The 23,881-nt window shown below is 48.8% G+C and overlaps 8 protein-coding genes across 8 annotated transcripts; 3 read left to right on the top strand and 5 right to left on the bottom strand.

Moving 5' to 3' along the window:
- Nucleotides 1-212: 212 nt before the first annotated feature.
- Nucleotides 213-2,357, bottom strand: IAQ61_001551 (uncharacterized protein; the record flags this gene model as incomplete). Its single annotated transcript, XM_003839815.2, has 2 exons — nt 2,132-2,357; nt 213-1,957 (listed from the first exon to the last, which is right to left on the bottom strand). Exons 1-2 carry the CDS (start codon nt 2,151-2,153, stop codon nt 213-215), a joined length of 1,767 nt encoding a protein of 588 aa, XP_003839863.2. The 5' UTR covers nt 2,154-2,357.
- A 1,250-nt stretch (nt 2,358-3,607) lies between these two features.
- On the top strand, nt 3,608-4,171 carry IAQ61_001550 (uncharacterized protein; the record flags this gene model as incomplete). Its single annotated transcript, XM_066095149.1, has 1 exon — nt 3,608-4,171. One exon carries the CDS (start codon nt 3,608-3,610, stop codon nt 4,169-4,171), a length of 564 nt encoding a protein of 187 aa, XP_065954997.1.
- A 288-nt stretch (nt 4,172-4,459) lies between these two features.
- IAQ61_001549 (uncharacterized protein) lies at nt 4,460-5,710 on the bottom strand (the record flags this gene model as incomplete). Its single annotated transcript, XM_003839814.2, has 4 exons — nt 4,460-4,853; nt 4,907-5,001; nt 5,066-5,473; nt 5,540-5,710. The coding sequence occupies 4 exons, from the start codon at nt 5,708-5,710 to the stop codon at nt 4,460-4,462; spliced, it is 1,068 nt and encodes a 355-aa protein (XP_003839862.2).
- A 1,701-nt stretch (nt 5,711-7,411) lies between these two features.
- Nucleotides 7,412-9,363, top strand: IAQ61_001548 (uncharacterized protein; the record flags this gene model as incomplete). The annotated part of the gene is made up of 2 exons (XM_066095148.1): nt 7,412-7,568; nt 7,637-9,363. The coding sequence occupies 2 exons, from the start codon at nt 7,412-7,414 to the stop codon at nt 9,361-9,363; spliced, it is 1,884 nt and encodes a 627-aa protein (XP_065954996.1).
- Nucleotides 9,364-9,754: 391 nt separating this feature from the next.
- On the bottom strand, nt 9,755-11,362 carry IAQ61_001547 (uncharacterized protein; the record flags this gene model as incomplete). Its single annotated transcript, XM_003839812.2, has 3 exons — nt 9,755-10,530; nt 10,581-10,991; nt 11,047-11,362. The coding sequence occupies 3 exons, from the start codon at nt 11,360-11,362 to the stop codon at nt 9,755-9,757; spliced, it is 1,503 nt and encodes a 500-aa protein (XP_003839860.2).
- Nucleotides 11,363-12,043: 681 nt separating this feature from the next.
- Nucleotides 12,044-15,303, bottom strand: IAQ61_001546 (uncharacterized protein; the record flags this gene model as incomplete). The annotated part of the gene is made up of 5 exons (XM_066095147.1): nt 12,044-13,212; nt 13,261-14,128; nt 14,562-14,791; nt 14,849-15,130; nt 15,216-15,303. The coding sequence occupies 5 exons, from the start codon at nt 15,301-15,303 to the stop codon at nt 12,044-12,046; spliced, it is 2,637 nt and encodes an 878-aa protein (XP_065954995.1).
- Nucleotides 15,304-17,761: 2,458 nt separating this feature from the next.
- On the top strand, nt 17,762-21,064 carry IAQ61_001545 (uncharacterized protein). The gene is made up of 9 exons (XM_066095146.1): nt 17,762-18,330; nt 18,392-19,323; nt 19,372-19,519; nt 19,571-19,706; nt 19,759-19,943; nt 19,992-20,028; nt 20,089-20,156; nt 20,212-20,594; nt 20,648-21,064. The coding sequence occupies exons 3-9, from the start codon at nt 19,421-19,423 to the stop codon at nt 21,012-21,014; spliced, it is 1,275 nt and encodes a 424-aa protein (XP_065954994.1). The 5' UTR covers nt 17,762-18,330; nt 18,392-19,323; nt 19,372-19,420; the 3' UTR covers nt 21,015-21,064.
- A 1,852-nt stretch (nt 21,065-22,916) lies between these two features.
- Nucleotides 22,917-23,168, bottom strand: IAQ61_001544 (uncharacterized protein; the record flags this gene model as incomplete). The annotated part of the gene is made up of 1 exon (XM_003839807.2): nt 22,917-23,168. One exon carries the CDS (start codon nt 23,166-23,168, stop codon nt 22,917-22,919), a length of 252 nt encoding a protein of 83 aa, XP_003839855.2.
- Between the last annotated feature and the right edge of the window lie 713 nt (nt 23,169-23,881).

Below are 23,881 nucleotides of genomic sequence, written 5' to 3'. Positions count from 1 at the left end.
CTGAAGTGTGGCGCGGGCTATACGCGAAGCTGAACGCGACCATGGGCTAATGTGCTCAGTGAGCAAGTTATTTTGCTCAACGGGGCTGGATTCCGTCGCAATACTCTACAGAAAGGCCCATCCTCATACAGACGAGTGAGACCAGGCAAGCCCTACTCCGACGCCGCCCTCAACTTGAACGCCTAACAAAATGCCATTGCTATGCTATGAGATCAAAACATGCTACTCTTTTTCTTCTTCAGTTTCTCTGCATTCGTCTCGCTTTGTGCGCGCAGTCCCCAAAAACTCTTCTTGGCCATGGCTACAGGTTTCAGTGAGTCTTTATTAAAGAAGCTACTCTGGCTGGCAGCGGGACGATGTCCGTTTGATTTCAGGTAGGGAGCTTGTGCGAACGGAAGCTGGAATTGCACCCTTGGCGGCTGTGCGGGTACAGGCGCAGGGCGGGTATTCTGATGTCGCGGTGGATGTGCGGGTAAAGGTGCAGGGCGCAAAGTCGGCTGCCGCTGTGGCTCTTGCCAGCGGCTCGGTATGAGTGGTTCAGAACGACGTTGATGTTGGGGTTGCGGCGAGGGGCGGAGCAAGTTACTCTGATCGCCAAACTGTTTGCGCAGCCGTTCCGTCTCCTTGTCGATTTCGGCTTGTTTTCGCCGTCGCTCCTTTTCTTCTTGCTCTTTTTGCCTGCGCTCTTGCTCGAGGAATTGCCTGGTTTTGCGCTCTTCTTCTTGCTCTTGCTTTCGTCGGGTCTTGCGGTTGGCCTCCTCTCTCCGTTTCTGCTCATGTGCTTCTGCTTCTACCTCGGCTTTTAGGCGGGCAGTCTCTGCATCAATTTCCCATTGCGCACGAGGGTCCAGTTGGAGACCTTGCTTGGTTTGTTGGTGCTGTGGTTGAGATTTCATGGGTCGCAGGGGCTGAATCGGTGCTTGTGACGGTGGCAGATTATCGCCAGCTTGGTTAGTCGCAAGAGGTGGAAGCGAAGATCGTTTGGCAGCATTTCTGCTGCTGTACAAGGGCGGGGGTGCTTGAGCATTGAGAGCTGCATTACTGGTGGGCTGGAGGGGAGCCTTTTCCGGTGGATACTGTGAAGGGCCAGTGTAAGCTGTTGGTGGAGGGGGCTGCGGTGTCATGACGGGCGGTGTAATGCCGGGGCCTTCGTGTGGGGACGAGCTCTTGCGGGTGCGCAAACCAGTGCTGTTCTTGCGCATGCTGCTGCTGTTGATGTGGAACTGCTCGGTCGGGTCACTGAAGAAGAGATCACGAATGACGGCTGCACCAAGCAACAGGGCGACCTCGAGTCCCTTGTAGTCTTCAATCTCAATGCGATACAGGTTGGGCTCCATGATGGTCATCTCCCGCAGACCAGAGAAGAGGGCGACTGTGATGTCTGGCTCCTTGCTCTTTTTGGCCTTCTTGCCCGTTGGGTCTGTCGACTTGCCCGTCATGTAACAGGTCATGTCTTTGCCCATCCTGCCCTCCTTCCTCCAAGCAAACTTGATCCTGGGCGTGTTTACATCTGCAGCTGGGTCTGTCTTGACTCGGTCGAGGTCGGAATTGCTGGGCATGCGGAAGGTGATTTGGGGTATGCTGAATTCCCAGCTGACGGTGCTACTCCACTTGGACGTCTGCTGCTTGACCAAGACCTGCAGGTCGGGGTTGTAGAGTTGAATGGCGAATTCGGTCGGGTAGATGGGCTGGGGCGGGGGTGGTAGCCCGCCATTCCTGCGAATCTCGTCTTGGGACAGTGTGGGGTGTGACCAGCCTGGCTTTGCAAGCACCTCGCCGTAGAGGATGTCTGGGTGATGCGAGTCGAAGAGGGCTACCGCGTACGTGTTTTTGGCGGCATTCGAGGCCGGATCGACGTGGTGGAGGGCATACTGGGCCTCTGGGTCGGAGCCGTTTTGTGTAAAGTAAAAGGACTCGTGGTGCTTGAGCTTGTCGGCTGAGGGCTTGAGGAAGAAGGCTATTGGGCGGGTTAGCTGTATTGCAAGTCACCTGTGGTAGGCTGGGAGAGGACTGGATAGGTAAAGCAGGTAGGTAGTCAGTGAATCCAATGGCAGCTACATGTATAGGATACAGCAAAACCATTGGTAGAATGTGTGGCGGTCTGGTGCAGGGAGAAGGAGAGCCGACATACTGGGTAGATTTTCGTCTAACATGATTGCCTCATGTCGTCGTCGTCGTGATACGAATTGGTGATTGGTGGTATCAGATAGGAGAATGGACGGGGAGTGTGTCGGAGAGAGTGCAAGTCGGTTGGGGTCAGAATTCTTGTGTAGTACGGTGCCTAATATGTGGCTAGTGCTCGTGGGTGGTAGTACTCTATTTGTATGTGTCTGCAAAGTCAACCATACTACCGCAATCATCATCGATCCATCGTACGCGCGTTGAGGCTGTGGATGATGCGACGGGCCATATCTCCTCCGCGCTCCGCCCCACTAACCGTATCGGGTTAGATGCCACCCCCCATCCCCTAGCCCACTTTAGGCTCCCATTGCTATTCTTCGCCGTTCTGCCTTTCTGCCTTGCAACCCCCAACTTCTTCCTACCTACTGTACCTACATGGCATACCATACTAGTACGACATCCTTCTTCCTCCTCAGTTACTTCTCACACAACATAGGTACCGCCATCACACCAGGGTTCAGTAGGTATAGTAACGTTGGTACCTACGCCCACTCGGCCCCCAGCACACGTCGTCACACTCGGAAGTCGGCCCTGAAGCTCGCACAATATATTACACCGTACAGCCAACTGTGGCACCGCACCCCACCTCGCCCGTCAGTTTCATACATCACTGCGGGCCGCTGCACAGCCTCCTTGCTGCAAACCACCGCTCTCACGTTCGCTCCGCAGTCAGTTCGACCTACCGTACCTAGCCTAGTTCTGTACAAGGCATACATACCTGACCACCGATTGCACCCCATCTGCACACGATCGCCTGCTTTCTCCTGATGATCTTGACTCTCTCCCAGCTGCTTGGTAGCACAAGCTCGCTTGTGACGTCTCTAGTCGTCCACCTTGACTCTTCATGCTCGCTGACGCGTCGTCGTCGAACCTGCCTTCTTTTTCCTTTGCTCGAGAAATCATTTTGCTAAGCCGCGTGGCTCTTGCTGACCAACCCCACCAACAACGACTTCACTGGATTGACGAACCGATGCCAGCTGTGACATGCCAGCTGAATAGCCCATCTGGCGGCTTGGCAATGCGCAAAATATCCTGCTGTTCGGTCAAAATTGATCCTCACGACCCGGCAGTGCTCCTGTGTTGGCAGCCTGGATTTTGCCATGGTACCTTTAGATCGGTTGGGTGCTCTACGCTCACAGAAGCTCGTAAATTTCAACCACCAGTCATATTACGATAATGGACAATGACGTTATGCGAGACTTCCTTCATGCAACAATTGCATTGTGCGAAAATTCATAAACTTGATTTCACCCGCCTTTGTTCATGCCCTGGACGTTTTCTCATTGTCCTTGGCTCGTTGTCTTCACAAGGATCGAATAACTATGTCGAACATTATGAAAATTGTCAAGCAATATACCGTAATGATCATGCCCCAAAAAATTAGCACCCGTACGCTCCTTCACAAAAGTTCAGCAACACTAGGCCCATGAGACCATCTCCCGTCCACGAATCCACAATGCTACCAAACCCAACACCTTCTAGACTCCCATCATGGTTCCAGTTTGAACAGAACCCCCAACCCTCTCCTAGATCCCATCTCACCCGCACCCCATCCATCGCCTCAGCCACCCCATCCATACCCATCAAACCCCCCAAACGCAAACCTCTCCTCCAGCCCATCCTCCAGCCCACCAAGAAACAGAAACTCACTCACCACACACAAAAACAACAAGGCAGCCCCAAATCACAAGTCTACCCTTCCATGAACCAAAACCATAACACCATCATCTACACTGATACGCCATATGCCCCACAGAAGAAATACCTCGGCGACGAAGATTTCCGCGTCGTAAGTACTTGGGGCCAGGTCGATCCGATTGGGGTCACCAGGGGGAAGATTCCATTTACCCCTACCGAGGCGTCGCGATTCACGGAGTGGAAGTGGGTGTGGGGAAGGGATGAGGGTAAAGGTTGTGACTGTAGGAGTAGTGGAGGATGTGAGGGCGGAGAGGGGGTGGTGAGTCCCATGGGAGGCATGCCGTTTTGGTGATTGTGGTTGGACTTGGGAAGATTGGGACGTTATGGTGTTGGAGGTTGATAAAATGCGCTTGTATTACATTCAGTATCCGTTGGGGGTTAGGAGACATGCACTAGACAATACCAGCGTTACACCGCAATCTCACGCGTCTTGTCAATTTGTAGCCATTGTGCTGACTGCGTATGAAGTAGCCCAATTTCGATCATGTTATGAATCCAGTCATTTCGACAAACTAGATTCGATCATGCTATGGTTCAGTCATTCCAACAAACTAGATTCGATCATGTATCTGCCATATTCTTACCTCCCATCCTTTTGCGATCTGCCATCGACATCCACCCGAGTCGTCTTGACAATGCCTGCAGGCTTCCGATCTTCAAGCTCCAACATGTAGCGCTCGCTGTCACCATCACCGTTATCCGGTAACTTGTTGTGTCCTTTCGAACTAAGATGATTCGTGCGACTATTCATCTTGCGAGATGCACCACCGCTGTTACCAGTGAGACTGGCAGGTATAATCCTGGACAAGAGACCATTGAGTATTTTGCGAAGAGGCGGAAGATTTGCAATGATGATGCCAACGCAAACCTCGTTGACGCTGCAAATACTGAGGTCAATGGCGTCCCGCATCGGCTCTTTCGAACGGAGGAACTTGTACGTGGTTGGAATCTTGGCGATTGACAAGGCAGTGCCGCTGGTCTCTTAGTCACTGATTGTTTACTTTGGTACAAGAGTATGGTGACTTACACAAGAGCTAGGAGAAATACGATGCGTACACCCCACTGTGTGCGCTTGCTCAGCTGCACATGTCTTAGGTAAACGATCGGCGCAGCAGCGTAGATCTGAAGGTCAGAGTGAGTACGGCACACGGGTTTGCAGGTTTCCATAGGTTAGCTATTGACTTACCAGATCCGTAACAACGTTTGATGCAATCTGCAGATATGCTGTTATCTCGCTGACTGCATCGGGCCAGCATTTTCCTTGGACTGTAAAGTCCCACCTTGACCAGTACGGCCTACAGTATGCAAAGTGCAAAATCAACATCATGATGAAGTTGCACAAGACGACAATAGCTACTGAGAACCAAATAATGATCCGATAACTGCGGCCGAAGTCCAGGGCCATGAGGTATGCGCAAATCGATGCCTTGACCAGGAACATGGCGTAGACGTTTAGACATTGCGAAATGAAGATGACATGCAGCTGTCTGGATGTTTTTCCAGGTATCAACCACCAAGGATCGGCCATTAAGCGGCCCTGACCACCATTTGCAGCGAGAATAGCAAAGGGGATACACGAGATGAAGTTGAGCATCTACAGATGCGGAGTCAGTATTCTAGACCATAGAAGAGTTTCTTTCGAAACTCCGCATGAACCTACCACGCCTCCTATCATCAGCCAGTCACTCCACCCCAACCATGGTTGAATGCGGAATCTCACCGCCAATCTCCAGATAGCGACGATGGATGAGAGTGCAGCCATAGTTGTTGCTGTCGCTATAAGCTCGTTCCCACGGCTGGGCCATTCTTTAGCAGGTTCGGCGTCGCTCATGACTGCGATAATACAGAAGAAAAGCTTCAAAGGTGATTCCACGGTTTAGTACTCATAAGGTGGAGGATAGATGTGAACCTTTGGGTACAAAAAAGATGATGCTTCTTGTCTACATGATACTGATCAAATGCATCCAGCCCCCACAAGCTCAATAGTCTGTTACCAATTGGGGAAAAAAAGCAACTTCTCGTATTTTTGGGCCCAGAATCCTTTGTGATTTTTGCGAATCCTGGAGAAAATGATATAATCGAATAAAAATTCAGGGTACGGCCCGCATTAGCATTGGCCCGGTCGTGTATGCGGACGAACTGGTATTTTACATTGCACTAACTTTTCAGCCCGTCAGGGTAGTTAGCAAGAATGGCTGACTGAAGCGGAGTGAAAAGGCTACTCGAAGCGAGACTCTAGTACTAGCACCCGCAAAAATTCCACGGTGCCCGAATGGTGGCTGAATATCTCAGGGTCTTCACAGTTGTAGTACAAGATTCACAGTTCGTCAGGGACCGAGAGTTACTAAGTACTTGTTTGCCCACCTTGATGTGCCTCAAGGTTTTACGGTATAGTATTCAGTGCTTCGCACATTCTCACTATCGTTCTTATGATATCCAAGTTCAATTTTCAATGTATCGCCTGTGTTGTCCATCGACTCCATCATCTTCACTTTGCCCAATACGACCTATGGTCGGAGCGATATTTAGCGTCGGCACAATTAATCTGCGTTAGTGAGCAATTGTGGGTTTCATACAGGCGAATTGAATGGGTGGCCTGATTAAATCAGCTCATGTTCTCCTGTGCAACAAATTGAAGCGATTACTAGGGATGAATCGCATTGCTGCCATGCCCGATGGTCGTATACACTGAGAAGCAGCTTGAAGATAGGTTGGCGTTTCTCGAACACATCAACTGTATATATGGATTTTCCCTCGTCATTTGAGCCTGTATGTATTCATCTCCGCCTTTCTTCCTGTACAAGGAGCATTCACATTAGGTTAACTTGTCGTCAAAATTCGACAAATGTGAAGTAGAGCTTTCGGTTGTTCTAGTTATCTGATTTGCCTAAGCGGCAACCGACATGGCAGCACCTCCAGGGCTGTAGCTTAGTGCATGCCAAGGACAGTCTAAGGATGCGCGGATAACGCGTAGATAACCGTGGTGTCCCGTCCCATGGCAGTGGCTCCTTAGGTCATGCCAGCTGCCAGGCACAATGTCAGGGGACTTCCAACGACACGGAAGATGCTATATTTCACGGCACTTCAAATTTGCCGTCGAAGGATTATACTGGCGGACAGTGTACTTACCGTTGTCCGTCCTGGGGTCGTCGGGCTCACATCCCTGCATTTCAATCTTAACCGCTGCCACATGCTCGGCTCCTTGCCCTACATACGTCTTAAGGTTGAGAATCAATTGTAGAAATTGGAGCGAGGGTCCATTGCAGTCTGTCTGCGGAGCTGACAACCCCGTAAAGGAGCTTCTCCGCCACTAAACCTATGATCCGAACGCTGTAGAGTTGGATCTACTCGACCTAGACTGAAATCACGTGTCCACAAAACCTCATTTCGTCATCTCCGAATGTAATCTAGTGTAGACCTGGACGGGGATATAGACAATGATCCACCTTTGATCAAATTTTTGGCTCCCAACTTGATCCTTCATTCGTTCCACACTCAAAACACGCATCGCACGTGTCGGCATCTGGCCATCATGCATACAATCATCGTTGCTTTTTTGTTTGTCACCACAGCAAGGGCAAACCTGCCAACGGAAGGAAGGTTACAAAAATCTACTTATGATTACATCATTGTTGGTGGTGGTACCACAGGTCTAGTTGTTGCGAACAGGCTCAGCGAAGATTCCAAAAGTATGTTACTTCACCCAATTGCGGACGCGTAAAATGCGATTCTGATCAGACCCGTAATTCGACTACAGAAAGTGTGCTCGTTATCGAAAACGGCGATCTGAACAATGGCACTCTATCCAGCATCCCAGGTAACTCAGGAGCACTGAACACGGCCGCCATGTACGACATACAAAGCGCCCCTGTTCCACTCCTCGGCAACCAGACTTTCTTGGTAACAGTCAGCAATGTAGTTGGTGGTGGTTCATACGTCAATGGGATGCAATGGGATCGTGGAGCCGACGCAGACTACGACGCGTGGGCAAAGCTTGGTAACAAGGGCTGGGATTGGAAGGGCTTGCGGCCATACTTCGAGAAAAGCAATTCCTTCGATCCTCCTTCCAAGAATACTACGGAAGAGTTTGGCATCTCATATGATTCGAAGGCCTACGGCAACGGTCCCTTGAAGGTCTCGATTCCAGATTACCAATTTCCAGACATGAAAGAAATTTACCATTCCTGGGATGATGCCGACATCCCTCATCCGAGAGAGGGTTTTGCCCAGCCTGTAGGCGTATACTGGTCACCAAATTCAATCAACAAGGCATCGGCAACGCGTAGCACATCTCGTTCGGCTTATTATGATCCTATTACGTCTCGTCAAAATCTCAAATTGATGGCAAACACCCACGTGGATGAGATCGTATTTGACAGAAACCGTGCTGGAGCTTTGACGGCTGTTGGTGTAAAGCTTACTCCAAACAGGGGGGGTAAAACAGTTCAGGTATTCGCTCGAAAGGAAGTCATCCTGGCAGCAGGTGGAGTCTTCACACCGCATCTTCTTATGTACTCCGGTATCGGCCCAAAGAGCGTTCTCCAGGCTGCTGGTGTGGCAGTGAAGAAGGTCAGTGCTATATGTTTGAGCTTGCTGTCCTGGACTAACCTTTCGCAGGATCTACCAGCGGTAGGGTCCAACTTTCAAGACCATATCGCTAACTACATGAATTTCGATTTGCAAGGCCTATCACCAGAGAACATGGCAGCTTTGAACACCAACACTACATTCAACCAAACGTCTTACGAAGAGTATATCAAATACAAAACTGGCCCGTACTCGGTGGGCAAATCTAACGGTCTCGTCTTCATGGCGCTGCAACATTTTCACGCTGGCTTCAAGCAGACTGTGTCCAAGATCAAATCCCAAGTCGCAACGGAATTCCTACCAGAAAGATACGCAGAAAATTCGAAACTCTTAGAAGGCTTTAAAAAGCAACGCAGTATCATGGCTAACCATTTTGCGGGTGTTAAAGCTGCAGTAGGTGAAATCGTCATTCAGCCATGGGGGTTTTCCGGCATCGCACACAACAAGCCCCTCTCACGCGGTACAATCACTCTCAATAACACGCATCCCGCCGCATATCCCATTGTGCAGTGGAACACCTTCCAGAACCCAGTTGATGCGGAAATTATGGTTGCTTTGACTAGATACAACCGCGCGCATTGGGCAAGCAAGGGTCTGGCAAAGTTTAAGCCAGTCGAGACATCTCCTGGTCCTCAGTACCAGACAGATGAAGAAATAATCCAGGGCGGTGTGGCTTCAGGCTCGCTCCAGCCCTCATTTGCTCATCCGAGTGGAGGATGTAGTATGATGCCTGAAAAGTATGGTGGGTGTGTTAGTGATCAATTATTGGTCTACGGCGTTCGACACCTCAGTGTGATTGACGCAAGCATCATTCCCATGATCCCGGCTACCCACCTACAGGCGACAATGTATGCCATCGCGGAGAAAGCCGCCGATATAATCAAGAGCAGAGCCTAAATACACTCAGGGCCATTGGCCAGATAGCTTGCATGCATCGACCTGGACTACCCGTTCAAGGTACTGAGCTTTGTGTTATTATTCGACACTTATGTCTATTCCTTAATCATTCCAAGATGCTCAGAATCTTGGCAATACTGATTCGACAACGTGGAATATATTTGCTTTCTAATTGATTCCCAGAATTGTCGCAACTTGTGTCGCTAGCGCCACAAAGACACAAGCGGCCTTTGCAAATTCGACCTCAAAGTCGAGACTACGGTTTATCACAGACATTCGATTCATGTTTGCCGCGCGATTTCAAATAGATTGGGGTTACGTAGCTCGCGCACTGCACTAACTGTACTGAACTACAAGATGTTGCACCCGGATTAACATGTTGGACCTGTTCTCAATGGCCATGTATATGCCTCTTTTTCATTGAGCTCAGATCTCGCTTGCCAACCCACGTCCCATTTGCTGCTCTGAGCTTTTCCGTCACAGTGGCCATACTGACACCCAGGACTCCTTCGAGGTATCTTGGAAGCTCTGTGTTATCCCAATTGCCAGCCATATCGGATCTCAACCTCCATCCCATGTCCGCACTCGCGTATCCGTACAACGTGACATCACTCGCGGTATGACCGCCTGTAGACCAGTTGACTCCTGCCTTTTCGCTCATGCGCTCGGTCAATTCTGAAGCGATGTCTTCGCTTTCCAATATGGACGTCATGTCCGATTCGGAAAGATCCGCCAAGCCGTATCCAGGGAGGATCGTGGTGGAGAGGTATCCACGGCGGTCTGTGCCATTGTAGGTTTCCCAGAGGGACTCGGCATACTCGGCCGACATGTTCGCCTTGCGGAGTGGTAGCGGGTTGAATCCATTGAGTGTCAGGCCGCCGCATTCGTGATCAGCGGCGGAAAGCATCATAGTATCCGGATGAGCATCAATCCATTCACGCACATAGTCTAGGACTTCGTTGTACATCAAGACATCATGAAGATGGGCAACAGTATCGCTAGCATGGCCTGCGTGATCAATACGGCTGGCCTCGATCATGATGAAGTAACCCTGAGGTGTGGCTTTCGTCGCACGATCAAGGGAGCTGAGAGCCACTTGCACCATCTCGAGAAGTGACGGTTCAAGGCTGGGTTGTTGCATTTGATCGATATGGTACATCAATCCATCTGATGTCAAGTCAGTAAAGAAATCAATATTGTGCTCAAGTGAAAATTACCGTCAGCAAACAGCCCAATGTATGGCAAATTAGTTGCATTTACAGTCATGTTTATCTTTGCAAATTGATCAAATGACGCGCGGTCTTGCATGACGTGATAACCCATACTTTCTGCGTAGCCAAAGAGATCAATATCATCTTCCCGACAAGATGTAGGATCAGACTGTGGCTTAAAGTAGCAGCGGCCACCTCCCATGAGAATATCGACTTGTGGACCAAGGGGATGTGAGTATCCAATCTGCTGTTCGGCAATTTTTTCATAAGAGTCTCGATCAGCTACGTGTGCTGAATAGCATGCTGGAGTTGCATGATTGATCACAGAAGTTACAACCAAGCCCGTCTTGAAGCCTTCGCCTTTCGCTGCCTCTAAGATGGTTCCCAACGGCTGACCATCATCGTCGACGCCAACAGCTAAAGAAGCATTAGTAATGGGTATTTGGGACCTTTTGCAATATGAAGCATCTACCGTCGTTGTAAGTCTTTTCGCCACAAGCAAATGCGGTCGCACTTGCTGCAGAGTCAGTGATCAAGTTGTCGCTTGACATGGTCCTGACACTTCCTATAACAAGGCGATCAGCTGGCAATTGTATGGATACTGGTGCCATGGGGTCTTCTCCATTTCGCAGCAGCGATGCATAATCCCGTGCTAATGACTGAGATGCTACCCCGAAGCCGTCTGGAACAATGTAGATGAAATTGCGGGCCTGAGGAAGAAGCCATTTGGCAGAGCAAACTTGCGAGAAAAGCACGCCGGCCCTAATCAACGCAAATGCGTGGCGCATATCGGAAAACTGTGAATGGCTTGGAGAATCGAAGATGTAGGAGTGAATCTGAATTCGATCTGACTGTACAATATAGAGCTTGCTAATGTCACATGCGTTCGGTGCAAACAGCTGGAAGCAAGACAAAAAGCAACTGCCCACGGCGTTATGAGAAGTACTCTTATGACCCTACTTCAAAACAATCTTCATATATCCCGCGACATCTGATCTATATACCTACAAAAAGAATCAGACATCCCTCCACACGGTACATGGGACGGCACATCTGCTCGTGGGCTCCGAAAGACCGAGCCTGAAGATACTGAATATTGTCCTGGGTCCCAGACATGAAAATTGCTCCGGACCTTGAAAAAAGCACGATCCTTGATGGTTGGTTATCTAACTTCCTCATTTGGTGATGTTTGAGGGCAATTAGGAATAGCCGCTACATACTTGGCACGCCGCCAAGTCTTGAGCGTTTCCCCGCAGTGTGTGAACACTGGGCGTGGGCGCACGCGGTCCGGGTCAGCCATTCGATTGATGGAGTGGCCTCTAGGCTTCGGAGATTAGATCAAGAGTGATTGACCGCCAATGGTCAACAATAAGATCATGAGATCCTCTAGGCTGGGACATTGTAGGGTCATGGCGTAGTGCTGATCAATTGCCGCTTTGGGTGTTTGTAGCAAGTAGAGTGTTGAATAGCTATCGGTTTGCTCGTCGAATCGTTCCGTCAGCTCCTCTTACTTCGTTCTTTAGTAATAATTCATGCCCATCTCCTTCTTTCACACCCTGAGCAACGACGCAGCCGATGACCGCAACAGCAGACATCGACCACCAAGCCAGTCCAACAATGCCGAGATCAAGGCCTTTGCCAAAAGCCCACGCGAACATGATGGGCCCAAAGGTTCTCGTCAAGCTAGAAACCGATTGACCAATACCATGCACAGTTCCGAGCACCGAAGGATGTGGACTGGTATTGTTGATCAAGATGGTTGTACATGGGAGAGCGAACGTACGAGCCAGGACCTGTATGTAGAGAACAGTAGTTATAGCTATCCAGATCCAAGGACCACTCACACCATCTGGTGGTTTTGTCCAACTCGGTACACAACTGAGAAATGGTGCTAATGCATATGCGATGGGGAACAAGGCGAGGAAGATGCGATAACTCTTGGCTGTACCCAGACGATGTGAGAGTTGAGGATAGAGAAACAGCTGGAGGATGATTCCAATGACTCCTAGAACAGCCAAAGCAATTCCAATGTGAGGAGGCGGTAGTGCCAGACCACCAGTGAAATGTATGAAATCGTGCGGCTTGAAGCCAGGTGGAGACGGTTCTAAAGGATTGAACCTTGGAGTCGATAGGTAGATAAACCAGAGGCTATTGAAACCCCCGAGATGCATAGCAAGGACTCCATGTGCGCAGAGCGTTATAATCAAATTGCGGGTCCAAATTCGTCTAAAGGGAAGCTTCTGCCGTTGAGGCTTCCCAGCATGTTCGAATTGTGCATCGGCGGATGGGTGAAGTGTCGTTGGGCTTGGTTGTAGCTCGAAACTCGTACTAGTGGTCTCCTCGTCGAATGGAATTGCAGAATAGCCAGCGTTAGATGCGAATATTCTGCAAAATGTGTGTTGCGCTATCCAGCGGCCAATACGTAGGCCTGAGTCGACTTTGTCTTTGCGAAGCTCGCTGGTCTCTTCTAGAAATAGTATGACACTAAGCCCAGACCAGAGGAGAAATACTGCGCTCATGAGATTTGGCAAAGCGTATGGCCAACGTCGCATCCATAGCACGCCATCTTGACCACCTAGAAAGGACCCGGGACCGAAAAGCCAAGGGTAGCTTGCAGTCGGGTTTGCAAGTAAACCACCTTTTTGATCAGCGGGTTGAAAAATCATTTGCTTAGATTATGACCTACCAAGAATGGGGCCAATGATGACACCGATATTGAAAGTAATCGGTAAGATCAAGAAGGCGCGGCTCTGATACTTCTTCTCTTTGATGATCTCGCTAATCATTGTTCTCATGACACCTATGTTTCCGTTGAGGACGCCACCTATGCATCTGAATGCTACCGCTGTAGTGAAGTTGTGCGAAAAGCCAAATCCAATGACACTAAGCATGGTCCCTAGCAGGCCGAGATAGATGACTCGCTTCCTACCGCCATGTTCATGATCTGCTACATGACCCCAAAGGATGGCTGTTAGGAACTGTGCTGCCGGAAAGGCTGCTTGAATGATACCTGCTTGATAGGCAATTGTAGAGTCGGGAAGCGAGGGGTCAAAAGACTGCAGTTGGTAGAAAAGGTACGAGCCGAGTGAAGTTTGGGTCAAAGGTTCGGATAGTCGCGCCAGCGTAATGACAAAGAGCTGGTCTTTGCGAGGTAGCTCGTGCCATGAAATTGGTGCAGACTTTGCTGATGCAGCAGCAGTACCGATGGTTTGCTCCCTGGTACCGAGTTGCGGGGGCACAGTATCAACTTCAAGATGGCCATATTTACGTCGGTTGCGTGAAATGCCAAAGTTCTCGTTGTGCTCATTGGACTCATCTATGCGCTTATCGACAGTTTCCTCAGGGCAACACTGATCATTCGCGTTACGGAAGTCTTGGACATGTGCTTCCTCAGATGTGTACGGCGTGAGTAGAGTTTGCGAGTCGTTTGAAGGCCAGTCATTTGAAGGTTTTGGAGACGATGCCCGCCTGCTATTTGTGATGGAAGTTTTGTTCATATCCAAATATCGACGCTCATCGCTGATGTGTCCAGGAGGGAATTGGGTGTTGAGTATCTAGTTTTGCGTCCCTAGCTGTTTTCCGTTCATTCTCTCCCGGATAATAGCTAAGAGATCAAATAGCGTGCAGGACATTTCCGCTGCACACTGCAAGCTGATTGGCTTGGAAAAAGGTGCCGTGGGGCAAGCCATTACCTGTCCAGAGTATGGTGGCCAGCCGACAACCCAACACGAAACTCGCCCCATGGCAGCAAGCAGCAAAGGATTGGTGAGTCTTGGTGGGCAACACGTTGTACAATTTAATTCTTACAGATTGCTCGCCGTTCAAATATGCCCTACAAGTCGCAATGTCCTCACAAAGTTACTAGCCTTCGTTTTGCTCGTCAAATCTGAGACTGATGCTATTCACGCAATGCCTCTCATCCTTGGGGTTGTTGAACTTCTCTCCTTTGAAGATATGGCCTAAATGTCCCCCGCACTGATTACATACAATCTCGGTCCTCATCATACCAAGTCCTGGGTCAGGCTTCTGGCCTACTGCACCCGGAATGGCGTCCCAGAACGCAGGCCAACCGCAGTGCGAGTCAAACTTGGTGCTGGCCTTGTACAGTGGCGCCTCGCATCCACTGCATTTGTAGACACCCTTGTCGGGATAATGTTTGTCGTATTTTCCAGTGCCTGGGGCTTCGGTACCTTTCTGGCGGAGTATTCTGAATTGCTCTGGTAATGTCATGTCAGACTCGTTGTGTTTGTCGAATGGGATGGTCATGTATCTACCAGGACTCAGTACAGCCTGCCATTCTCCGTCTGTCTTGGAAACCTCGTAGTTCTTAGCATCTGCCATGTTGCTGGACGATCCGAACAAGGAGCCGAGAAAAGGGATGCTGGGCATGGAGCGATAGATGATTGCGCGCTGGGGAAGGCTGTGGAGTGTATGGCCGAGGTTGTTGGTGTTGCGCAAGCGAGCAAACGAGACTGTCGTGTTAGTGACTGTATGGAAGGCGCGTAAGATGGTCGGAATCGAGGGATATCGCATGTGGAAGTCCAAGGTGGTGTCGTCTGATGGTTATGAGTATACAGTGGGCTACCAGCTGTCATAGTCTTTGGCTGATGGGGATCTTGCGGAGAAATCCCGCCACCGGACAGCCGACGCATTGCGTCATGACCTCCCACTCCTCAACCTCCTTCGTTTGCGGCCGGCCTTTGATGGGGTCAGCATCATCGACCATCATTGTTGCCTTACTCTTCTTTCCTTGAAAAGTGACAGGGAGGTTACCAATTCTTAGCACATATCGCCAGAACCTCCTCTTTGTCTTTCCGTCTCGTACTAATGTTCCTACGCAAGGGATTGATCGATGCGGTCACGTGATCCACATGCTTGCAGCCCTGGAACTTGTACACCATCTGATATTTGTCACACATTTGGGATTCTGCTTATTGGGATTGATTTATTACACCCCCCGCGGAAACAATCAGTTCTCGATCAAACGTCAGCCTAACACAGTACTAGGCACATCAGTATTCGAGATATCAAGATTTGTCATTTCAAGAGCCACCCAAGTAAGGACTGCATGCAGTATACTCACCATGAGGTTCCCAGGGAAAAGTCGGATGAAGAATGAACAGCAGCCAATCATCTCTACTGGTACAACACCATATCGATGAGCGTTTTAATACTTACTCGGCGTTCGCATTTCTGCACTGTCATTGCGCCTGGATGTGGTAGGTAACGTATACATAGGACTAGATGGAACCCTGCTCCCTCGAGCCTGGAGATGGCTGCTAGCTTGGTATCGGCCACTTGCGAGATGCTGTGCGATACGATACCACGCGCTTGTCAATACTACTGCTTAACGTACTATATACTTCTCCTCATCATGCAATGGCATCGCAAAGTCCTCGCTCAAAACGTATAATGTTATACATGCAGTACCTCCCACACTATTCACGACAGTGACCCAAAATTTGAATGCAAATTAGAGTAAGATATCTGCCCTTTACGTCACATTCGAGAGTTTTGAGCTGACAACGAAGGCCCGCTGTGACATCTGCACAGAGAGAGCAGAGGCATTCCTCGAATAACCCAAACCCGAAAGGAATGGCTAACACACCGAAAGGCCAAACTCCTGACAGATAGACTGCCTTCAAAATCTCCGGGTTCATCATGCGTACGAAAAGCACTTCAAGTTGCAGCAATGGGCACATGGCGCACTTGAAGTCTCTCTTAGTGTCCCATCATCTGCTTCTTTAAATCCCAATCAATCAATTCAACAGAACCATTACAATGTGTGAAGTACTTTCACTATGCAAGTACTCCAGCAAGCCATCTATTTCAAGCTGAAAGATGATGTTAACGGAGTCGCCATCAAGTACAAGGTTTCCGTCGTTGACGCTCTTGCCCCTAGCTGGCTAAGCTGTTATTTACGACATCACAATCCTATCGGCTGCGACAAGTAAAAATGGGTGTATCCTCGAAGACTCTCAGACGTCACTGCGAGATTTTGTGGACTTCGCAGCATGGGCCATCTTTGGAGGAAACCCCTTTTCCGATACTTACGAAGGATCTTATGCCTGAAAACGAACAGAAATGGATTCATCCGTTAACAACTGCCCCACAAAATTCAGCATGCAATTCAATTCCGCCGATAGCTTTAGATTTGCTCCTTTTGGATAGACTTATTGTAGGTAATGGAGACTTGACCAGGAGCCCCATACAGGGCAAGCTCATGGTCATAGTACATGCTATTGCTACAATTTGCACATCAATCTCTCTCGTTACGAGTACAGATAATGTATGCTTTAGGATACAAGACCATGTCCTATGGAGAGGGTGCTCGTTATACAATCGCCGTGTTTTCTGATATCACTGAAACTGTGACAGAAGAAATTGAAGGCTGTTCCGCGCCCAATTTTCTCCACAGCCTCGAATTTGCGTGTTCATGACGATCATTTTCCGCAAGACCGACCGACAGTAGAACCTGGCGCTTACCGCTCTTTGAGTTGGACCTGAGTGGCGACGGACTTGCAAGTCTGTCTTGCTAGGTGTCCAAGCTTCTTTGATAGGACATTCCATCCTCAACTCGTATCCCTGAGAACACCAGAGATACGTTTGGGCAGTTTTATCTCATCTGCCGAAATCACGATCAGAAAGCATCCCTGGTTCCCGTATCGTGAGAAGATGACGAGTATTACTACCTGCAGTTATTAGATTACTGACGGGAGCGACTGCGTGGCCATTCACGATATACTTTACCTCCAGGAACAATACCTCAATAGACTGTACTGTGAGCCGCAAAGCACGGAGGGATAATTGCTATCTTTACCCAGCATCTGTTCCCTGGGCATCACCGGCATGATTGTGCGTCCTGTTGACATGCCGTCTGTCTTACAAGCAGCGCCTGAGAGCACTGAGTTGGAAGAGATCTACAAAAGACTTTGCATATTCGACTTATGTAATCTTGATCTTCTTAGAGCTTTCAAATCTAACAACCGCTGAGGCGACAATCCTTGTATGTACTGCTTGGCACACACAGTTGTGACTATAGTAATCTTAGCGGCAAATCAAATCACTTCCTCAGTAAGATCATAGTCACGCGGCAAGATCTCGATTGCCAAGCGTCAGCTTGACCACACAGTAAGCACACACATTTTATCTGCATGCCCGTGCTTGTCAGGGTCTGATGGTGCTTGCTTTTCGAACTCGTATCACCATGGCATTGTGCATCCATAGACCAGTGACGCTCAAGCTAGGGTGAAGTATCTAGCACTGAAAGACTCCGAGCAATCTTGGACCTCATCTTTATAGCTATTGTGCCGATCATAGAAAGACTGCTGGCTAGTATAGCCTTAGGTCTACTTAAGCAATCCCCGCGGATTGTTATCTCAAAATCCAACGCTCCGCTTAGCTTCGCACTAAAGGCTAGCGTCAAACCAAGAACTCCTAAGCCAATAAGATCCTGCTTATATAATCATGTGTGAAGCGTTAGTTGCCCTGCGGCCGGCGTGATTGGTTAAGGAGTTTTTAGCGCAACGCTAATCCCTTTGGAGTTCCTAGGAGTTTTTAGCGTTGCACTAGCAGGGGTAAAAGCTCGTCAGAGCGTTCTGATGAATGAGATAAGCGGATTGCGGCAGATCCAAGAAGCTTAGAGTACAAACATCTGAGTAACTGTTACGCTATGAATAGGGCCGATTTCAGTTGGTTATCGGCGACTTTTACATGTCCTGAGCGTAAGGGGCGAGACTATGCGGACGTTTCCTTACTATAACAAACGGTTATTATTGAGCTAACATGGACCACTTTCTTATAGAGATGCTACTTACGACTGAACAGCACAGCACTGATGTCTACACAGATTATTTCAATCAAACACATACTGTAGATGGCAAGTGGCAGATTCCCTCGGTCCCCTTTACGAAGATAAGCACTTGCTCAGGCGCGAAAACTCAAAATTGCAGGGGCGAATCAATAGCTTGGAGAAATTTGACCCTGGATGAGGAATGGAAGAGGCGGCTTATGCAGAGGTTGGCTTAATCCAATTCCAGAGGCTCAGCGCCTTGGTGAGGTTTCAGCTACCAAGCTAGTCACAAATCAGCCCCTTTTTATACTGTCTGCTATCCTCAGGTTGATATTGCTTCCACAATCAAGTTTTCCAGGAAGCCCTGAAAGGGGCTTGGGTTTTGGTGATAAATATGTAATCCGACGGCTCACTGTATCTTATCGTGTCGATTTCAGTCTGCGCGCGGTAATCCGGTTGTCAGCACCAACTTGCAAGGATGCTCACTTCCCGCGTCTGGATAATTTGATCAACCCCCGCAAATTCCCCTGTCGATCATTCTTTGGCAGAAAACGGGCTTCAACATCATACGATATTGAGGCTTCTTTCGTAGTCTTTGCACGTTATTACTATGTTGTTATACATACTTTTGGTATTTTTGATGACTGATTATTCGTTGTTCTGTGGACTGTGTATAGGGCAGTATTTCCAATGGATCGTCGATCAATGATATTACGACGGATTTCCGTTCCAGTAACCCGGATACCTATGGCACTTGCCGATGAGAACTGTGGGCTCTGTGGGGAGCATCAGAGTCATGTCGACAAATCGTGCAACTCCCGAGTCCCCGTCCCTTTCTCTACACCTGCATGATCAGATCCTACCCCTCTCACTTGTTGAGCTTGGAGCCGATGATCAACCTCTCCCGCTCATTTGTGGTCCTTTCGAATGCGAAAGGAGTTTCTCACGACTTAATATGTATGTGCTCAATGCCGCATGTTTGCTTCCCTAATAAAGTACCGACAGTTTTGGAACATTTTCTTCTACACATCCGTCCGTCTAGGGAGTCAGTACGATGAGATTACTTTGGAGCATCCTGTTACTAGCCAGCATTTTCTTTACTACAACTCGAGCAGACCTCTCGTCTGCGGCTAGTCTGATGCCGAAATGTGGGGTAAGCAGGTCTCACACAACTCCTTCTTGCTGTCTCTGATGATGTTTTTAGCTGGATTGTACTATCGCTGGGATCATGCAATCAGGTTGCGCACCCACGAATCAGACTTGCATTTGCACCAATAAAGAGCTGGCCAAGGTTGTCAATGAATGCGTACACAAAAAATGCACGGTAAAAGAGCAACTGAGTATGCGCTTCTCGAAGCTGCATCGGTCAAACTCGAAGCTCACCACTCACAGCGACTAAGAATGTATCTTCGACAACTTGCGGTGCCCCGATCAGAGACCAGCACCTTTCAGTCTCAGGCGCTGGTGTTGTCGGTGGTAGCATAGCGCTCATATTTTGCATTCTGCGAACCATTTCCAAGTTGACTTTGCCTGGGACTCAACTTGGCTTCGACGATTATACCATTTACGTAGCCATGGTAGGACTCTCAACGGCAGTTGCTCATCTTTCTTGCTTACCATTGTAGTTGCTCTTAGCAGTATTTTCTGGACTTTCTGTACCTCGTAAGCGCATCCTCTCGGAAGTATCTATGGTATCTGTCACTAATTGACGGCAACAATCAGTCGCAAATGCAGGCTTGGGAAAAGACATCTGGACAATACCATTCGACAACATCACATTTATTCTCTTGGTAGCTTTGATCTATTGCCAAGTCTGAAAAGCGATTTGACTAACTCAATGCTCAGGTCTACTTTGCAGATGAATTAATTTATTTGACGATAGTGACGCTCACTAAAGTCTCCATTCTGTTTTTCTTTCTGCGGATCTTCCCGAAAAAGTCGTTCCGAAAGATGGTATACATCCTCATGACGATAAATGGCTTGTTCCTTTTCTCCTTCATCATCGTATCGGTATTCCAATGCACACCCATTGACTATGCGTGGCACAACTGGCACAAGGAGACTCGTGGAGTGTGTAGGAACGTTAACGCACAAGGTTGGGCGGCCGCCATCATCAACATCGTCCTGGACTTGGCGACCATCCTTCTACCTCTTCGGCAGATTTCTCAGCTGGTCATGAACTGGAAGCAAAAGGTTCAGCTGGTATTGATGTTTTGCGTTGGTGGATTGTAAGATTCTACACACCCTTCAGCTGCACGGAGCCACCGCTGACTCATTGCAGTGTGACAATCGTCAGCGTCATCAGATTGGAATATCTCATAAACTTCGCGAATTCAAAGAATCCCACCTGGGACCTGGCGGGGTTCGGAGTGTGGTCTACCATCGAGTTGGATGTTGGTGTCATGTGCGCCTGCATGCCTGCCATTCAGTCTCTGTGCAAGAGATGCTTCCCGAAGGTCTTCGGTATGACAACCCGGGGTAAATCAACGGGCAAGTCTGGGGTCAGTGACGCGAGTGCGTCTAATGGGGTATCCAAAAGGAAGCTAGAAGGCTCAAAGAACTCCGATAGAAATTCTTTCATCCCCTTGGTCGAGATAGATTCTGTCAAGGACACTGCAAGTGAGCAAGACGCAAATAGGAATGTATAAGTCAGTATGTGTATCACAAAGATTGTTTGTAGCACATTAGAAAGATGTCAGCAGTCTCACCAATATGCGTGAACATTCGAACAACTAAGAAATGTGCACAGGTTAGGATCGTGGCACGATGTCTTAGAAGGCCGACACCATGTCAGACTGTTACGAACAAGGATTCACGTGATACGAAAGGTCCCGAAAAATCACTTTGAATCGCTTTGCGTTTCATCGGTCCGAACCTGACGTTGCGCGCTTACGTCTGATATGCTTCGGTGGTCTCGACCCAACCATTCTCTCGGCCGGATTGATGTGATGTGAGCATTTCACTATCTACATTCTGCACTCGCCGACCCCTGACATCTTGAAATCCTATCAAAATGTGAGCTATGATCCAAGAGAATCAAATCAGGAAAATACTAAGTTCAGCGGTCAAGGTGCATTGCGTACTTGTTGTAAGTCTACAAGGTCATTGTAACTTGAGAAATCCCGATTCTATGTCCGAAAATCCACCGTGAGTTTTGCGTGAATCCCGATCAAAAAGCCGATAACTTCGTCTTAGCATTGTGCTGTTAGCAGAACATGGTCACAGTGATTGGGAAAAATTAGGTTTCCGGTTATCCGGTCCTACCTACAGTTTACCGCAGTCCTTAGGTCTGACTTGCATGACTGGTGCTACCACATTTCTTCGCTGTCTCTTCTTACATACAGTACCCCCTTCGCATCTATTGTTACTCTTCGCATTCGGACAACCCCCAGGTTGCATGAGGAAACATTCAATCAGAACAGTACAAGAACATTGAAGACCGAGCTCACTGCCGGTGGCAATTCCATGGTTAATACCATCATGTCAGAAAACACAGCATGTTGCAAGCGTGCAAAACAACGTATTTGGAAAGAACAATCAAAATGCTAGTAACCATAGCAATACTGCACAAAGTAACACGCTCAGCCCTCCCATCATCACTTCTGCAGGATATGCATCAGCCTACATGCGCGTGCTTGAAGAATCCTGCTTTCAGTAGCCCTTTGTGCACCTCGCAATGCGAGATTGAAAAACAGCGTCTCGTGACAAGGAAGCGAGACAATAGTGAAACAGTACGCGCCTCTCGCGACAAAGACAACTTGTTGTCCACTTGTCTCCCCACGTCCTTCTCCTTTCTCCTTGACAGCACACGCCCGCAACCCTCGAATCGATCTCCAATAATCTCCTTTATCTGTGTTCTTTTGAGTGTGAGATTCCCTGGATGTGGCATTACTCATGCTCTAACGTTGAAACCATCCTTGTCAGGTGGCAGCAGGCTCACACTACTGGGATCCCCATAATGAATTCGTGGATACGTACTGTAGTCCTCGCATGCCGCATGCTTTTGGTATATCCAACCTTTTCCCCTCTGTGCCGTGGACTCATTAAAGAGACATCGTGTTGTATATCGACCTGATGTTGACCGTATTGCCGATATGTTGCTATCGTATCTCGGGCTGGTGTTGACCGTATCTTCTTTCTGCGATCGTGAATCCGGACTGGAATTTTCCGTGTTGTTGGTTTCGCGGCAGTGTGGGTGCTAGTCAGAAGCACATGCGAAATAATATCTTTCTTAGCAGGTTCTTGCGCATCGGTGGCATTGTCTTTTTATGCTAATGCTTGTGTTGCTCAACCCTTTTCTTCTATACCTTGTATGGTCAACTTTGCTAGCCCGTGAAGACGCTGTCTATTTTCAGAGCGTCTTGGTATCCTTGCTCCAGATTACGAGCCTTCTACTTGACGATCGGGTACACGAGCATACTGGCCAGGGGGCTTATTTAGCGTTTAATTCTCTAGAGAGTGACCGTTTTGAACCAGCGACGCCTGCTCGAGGTGTACCTGTAATCTTTCAAGTTGGATCTCTCTGTTTGTTCGCAGATGGACTTTAACCTTCAGTAAAGGCTCACAATTTGGTACATCCAACTCGCGATGTCGTCGTCATTGGCGAGGTTGGACCAATCGAACCAAGCTGCGTTGCGGTTGTTAATCATCCATTGACAAGATTTTGTGAGCAAGCTGATGTCGTCAGATGTGATCACCTCTTCCTTGAAGGTCGCATTTGTGACAGGATTGATTTCTTCTCCAATTTTCCTCTTGAAGAAGACGTTCCCGTAGAAGTAGATGAAGGAGTCTTCGTTCATCATACGATTGCAGTTGTATCCGCCCGTACGCAACAAAACTTCATTTTCTGAGTCGGGGCAACGAAGCCACCCCAGATCTTGCCCGTGGTAAGAGCAGTCTCGTTTAAACGCTTCGCTACAGTTAGATGAGGGAGATCTTCTGGCAACTCGCCTAAAGTGAGGAGAAGTGTGGCAATGAATTCCCACCAGAGTTTTACACACTGCGTCTCTTTGAGTTGTGGCAAGTTAAACCACTGAGCTTTATGGTTTTCGATGAACCAGTTGCATGACCTTATGTAGAGCTCGACGTAGACTGGATCAAGTGCCTCGCGGTTTTGGAATGTTACTCTCAAACCGCATCGACCCCATGGTGATCGCGCCCATGAAGTTTTTGTTCTTGAGGAAGGGCAAGGGTCGGTCTTCAGAATCAATTAGGGGTACAGTCGAATGGCCCGGACGCTTCTAGGACCACGCGCATATTTGCAATATCCGTTTGTTGTGCGGAAATTCGCAAAGCGGGTGTGAACGGTCGCCAGGAAGCAGATTGGCCTGCTGGAGCGTCTGTCATGGTCAATTTTGTGTGAAAAGAGGGGAAAAGTAGCACCGTGCATACATGTTAAAACAAACGGTGGCGTGCAATTCACTGGATAAGTAGCCAGTCCCTGAGGCGGTACAGGTAGAGGGCCAGTACAAAGGCCAGCCATGGAGGACTCCAAGCCAGTGAGATGGTTGGCAGT

Source organism: Plenodomus lingam (assembly GCF_022343315.1).
Source record: "Plenodomus lingam strain CAN1 chromosome Unknown contig_12, whole genome shotgun sequence".
Lineage (NCBI taxonomy): Eukaryota > Fungi > Ascomycota > Dothideomycetes > Pleosporales > Leptosphaeriaceae > Plenodomus > Plenodomus lingam.
The sequence above is the reverse complement of the archived record's forward strand: the minus strand, read 5'-3'. Positions and strand labels throughout refer to the sequence as shown.

What these genes read in the sequence shown, in the direction of transcription:
- IAQ61_001545 (XM_066095146.1), top strand. Translation starts at nt 19,421, where the DNA reads ATGAGATTACTTTGGAGCATCCTGTTACTAGCCAGCATTTTCTTTACT. An exon ending in GTCTGATGCCGAAATGTGGG is followed by an intron (nt 19,520 to 19,570) that starts GTAAGCAGGTCT and finishes TGATGTTTTTAG; the next exon opens with CTGGATTGTACTATCGCTGG. An exon ending in TTCTGGACTTTCTGTACCTC is followed by an intron (nt 20,029 to 20,088) that starts GTAAGCGCATCC and finishes GGCAACAATCAG; the next exon opens with TCGCAAATGCAGGCTTGGGA.